This window comes from Hippopotamus amphibius, chromosome 3, assembly GCF_030028045.1.
Source record: "Hippopotamus amphibius kiboko isolate mHipAmp2 chromosome 3, mHipAmp2.hap2, whole genome shotgun sequence".
NCBI classification, from domain to species: domain Eukaryota; kingdom Metazoa; phylum Chordata; class Mammalia; order Artiodactyla; family Hippopotamidae; genus Hippopotamus; species Hippopotamus amphibius.
Window position 1 is genome coordinate 154,443,679 of NC_080188.1, and position 3,130 is coordinate 154,446,808.

The 3,130-nt window shown below is 59.5% G+C and overlaps 1 protein-coding gene across 1 annotated transcript; it reads right to left on the reverse strand.

The window, feature by feature from the left end:
• Positions 1-2,613: 2,613 nt before the first annotated feature.
• BLACAT1 (BLACAT1 overlapping LEMD1 locus) lies at positions 2,614-2,715 on the reverse strand. Its single transcript, XM_057729315.1, has one exon. The coding sequence runs from the start codon at positions 2,713-2,715 to the stop codon at positions 2,614-2,616; it is 102 nt and encodes a 33-aa protein (XP_057585298.1).
• Positions 2,716-3,130: the final 415 nt, after the last annotated feature.

The window sequence follows — 3,130 nt, forward strand, 5'->3', positions numbered from 1 at the left end:
GTCCAACCTGACCTCTGGGAAGGAGTGAGACACAGGGCAGGAAACAAGGCAGCCAGAACACCCCCACCCCCTGAAAGGAACAGGAGGAAGAAAAGCCTGTACTACACGTCAGGTGCCTGGGGTACATGGTCTCTGGATGCTGAGCGTGCTCCTGCCTCTTCCCGGGGCTCACCTTCAAAATGCGGAGAGGAGCAAAGGCCCCATTTCCCTGAGAGGGAACCTGAGGGACAACAGATTACGGGGTGAGTTGGCTAGAAGCTGCTGCCGCCTCCTTCTCAGCTGCAGGGTTGGCCTCAACCTTAGCCCTGGATGAAAAGGGGCCCCAGCTTGGAGGCCAAGGGCAGCTGTCTGCAGGCACAGCTGGGCCTTGACCTTGGGACCTCTCCGTGTTCCCATAGAAGGGACTCAAGATATCCAGTATCCCTCCAGAGCCAATGGAGTTCCCCTGGGGGAAGCAGTTCTCTGAAGCGGCTCACTGCCAACCCCCTGCAGCTGAAATCGCTGCCAGGCCTGAGAGCACAGGGAGAAAGCTTTCGCTCGCCACCCCTCCCGCATATGCTCCCCACTCTCCTGACCTTTCTTCCAGGTGAGCCCATGTGGTCAAGACAGAATACCTAACACCTCTGTCTCCGGGGATACAATTTCATCCCCCACCACAGGAGTGAGCTGGCTGGGGCTGCAGCCTTGCAGGCAACTGCTAGAGACGTAGCTGGCCTCCAGGCGGGCTCTCCTGCCTATCAAGGGGCCCTTGAAAGCTTTTCTGCCCTTCCCTTTGCCTCGTCCAAGGCCTCTGCTGTCCAAGAGGCTGAAGAACCAGCGAGTTTTTCTTCTGTCCTTTGTGACCCCACTGGCCTTTATTGCTCCTTCCTTGAGGGAAGAAATTCTGTTTATAAATTCTTTGGATATAAAAGGAAATAACAGATTGTAGAAGGCTGGGGCTGGGTGGTAAGGGCAAAGGAGGGGGTTGGAGGATGGGAGGAGAGAAATCTTACGCTGTGCTCTAGCTTTGCAGAGAGGACCTGGATGCCACCAAATCTGCCAAAAGCCCAGGAAATGCCCCTGGGTGGGGGGCGTGAGTGAGACAGGCAAAGGCTACCAGGATAGACTGTGCCCCGGCTTCTGGATGAAACAGCGGAGGAGGTCCCCTGCCCTTCCTAAGTATCCTGAGAGGTCTACATTGCAAGGAGAGGGGTGCACAGCCCCTCCTGTCCTAGGGCCCTGACCGCCTCTACCCAGGTCACATGTTACATGTCAGAAAGGTTACTCTGTCCCTGGATGCCAGAGCGGGGCTGACTTTGTTTCTGGGCTGAATTGTTCCTGTGAGAAAGTAGAGGGCAGACTTGCTAAAGCTACAGAATCTGCCTGAAGTGTCTGCCGCCGGCATTGCTGTGTGACCCTGAGAAGTCCAGGCACAGTGACAGTGGCCGAGTTTCATCGAAGTGGGAGACAAGGAAGGAAGAGAAGGAAGGAAATGGTTTTGGGTTTGCTTCCTACCTCCTGGAAATAGGCTGCGAATGGGGACAGATTCTGACCCTGAAGGTTGACGGTGGGAAGGAAATCAGGGGACAGATCAAGGAAAGTCTTAGAGGGCCCCCTCCTCCCAGAGTGTCCCCAAAAGGCACCACATGTCAGCATTTCACCCTCTGTGGCTTCTAAGAAGAGAAGGAAGGAGAAGAGCGAGGCAAGGAGATGGGAGAAAAAAGGGAGGGCTTGGTTCAGTCCAGGAATGGGGTCCCTCCATCTGGCCCTGGAAGATAGTCCCTGAGGGGAGTCAGGGCCTGGGAAAGAGGCCCCCCCCACATCTGAGCTGCTGCCGAGGAGGCGTAGTGGAGATGAGTGGGCAGAGAGGCCAGGCCGGAGGGAAGCCTGCTTTCCAGAGTGCGGTGGGGAGGGGCGCAGTGGGCGGCATAGGCCTGCTGCGAGCTGATGTGAGGACGGATGTCTGTCCTGCCTCTCACTGTCCCTGCTCGGCCACGCTCCTCACAGCCAGGTGGCCTCCTGCAGGCCTGGCCTGAAGGGACGCTGGGAGGGCGCGGATCTCCCGGCCACACTCTGGTGGACTCGGCTCTGGGCTCTGCAGAGGCTCCTGCCTCAGGTCCTGGGATCCCAGGAGAGACTCCATCCTGGGCTTGGAGGGGGGTTGTCTCACACCTGCACCTGCCTGAGGCCTCTCCCAGGGTCAAGGCTTCTGGGAGTTTCTCTGGTAGAGCAGCCAGTTTCCCATTTAGCAACAGCTCTCCTGGCCCAAGGCAGCGTGTCTCTCAAGGGAGCCGCTACCCTGAGCAGAGGCCCAGAGCCCTCAGGGCAGGAAGAAGCTTGGCTCCCGGGGCCTCCCTGGGGCTTCTCGGTCTCTGAAAGGCACGTGGCGGGTCCTGGGCTTCCCCTCGTGTGACTGGGGCCTCTCTCCAGGGAGCCTCGGCATTGGAAAGCCAGGGGCAGGAGGAGGCCAGGGCACACAGGAGGCTGAGGCCCGCAGGTTAGAGGGGGTCAGGTGGTCGGGTCGCCTGAGAAGAGCCCTGGCCAGATGGAAACTTCCTTCTCCAAGCCTCAGCCAGAAGCGGGTGCCTCAGGCCTGGGACCCGCTGGGGGCTCAAGAAGGGACCCTGGTTCTGCTCACACCGCCGTTTCCCGCTCTCTGTGAGCTTCCTCCTTCTTCCTCTTCATCTTGCAGAAACCGTGGAGGCCACAGAAGCAAGCGAAAGTGAACTGGGGCATGCCCTGGACCAGGCTGGGGGCTGCTCACCAGAGAAGATCTGCAGGGAAAGGCAGAGGAGGAAGAGGGGGTGGGAGAAAGGCAGGAGACAGAGAAGCAAGCTGGGGTTAACATTCCCGAGGCCCCCTGACGCTGCCCAGGCCCCGCGAGACCTCTCACACTGCTGGGGGTGGGGCAAGCCACCGAACAGCAGCCTCTTTGAAACCTCGGTGTTTCCGGTCTCTGTGAGGCTGATGTCATTCCTCACACTGGAGCCTGGGTGAGTCCAGGGTAGGGAAGAGAAGGCACGGGCTGCGGCCACCTTTGCCCCCTCCCGCCCCTCTGCCTCACCTCATCACCACACCTGTGCTTGGGAACAGGAAGCAGAAAGCCGGCTCAGAGCAGGCCCTGGCTTGCGCCACCGCACAGGTCAGAGGT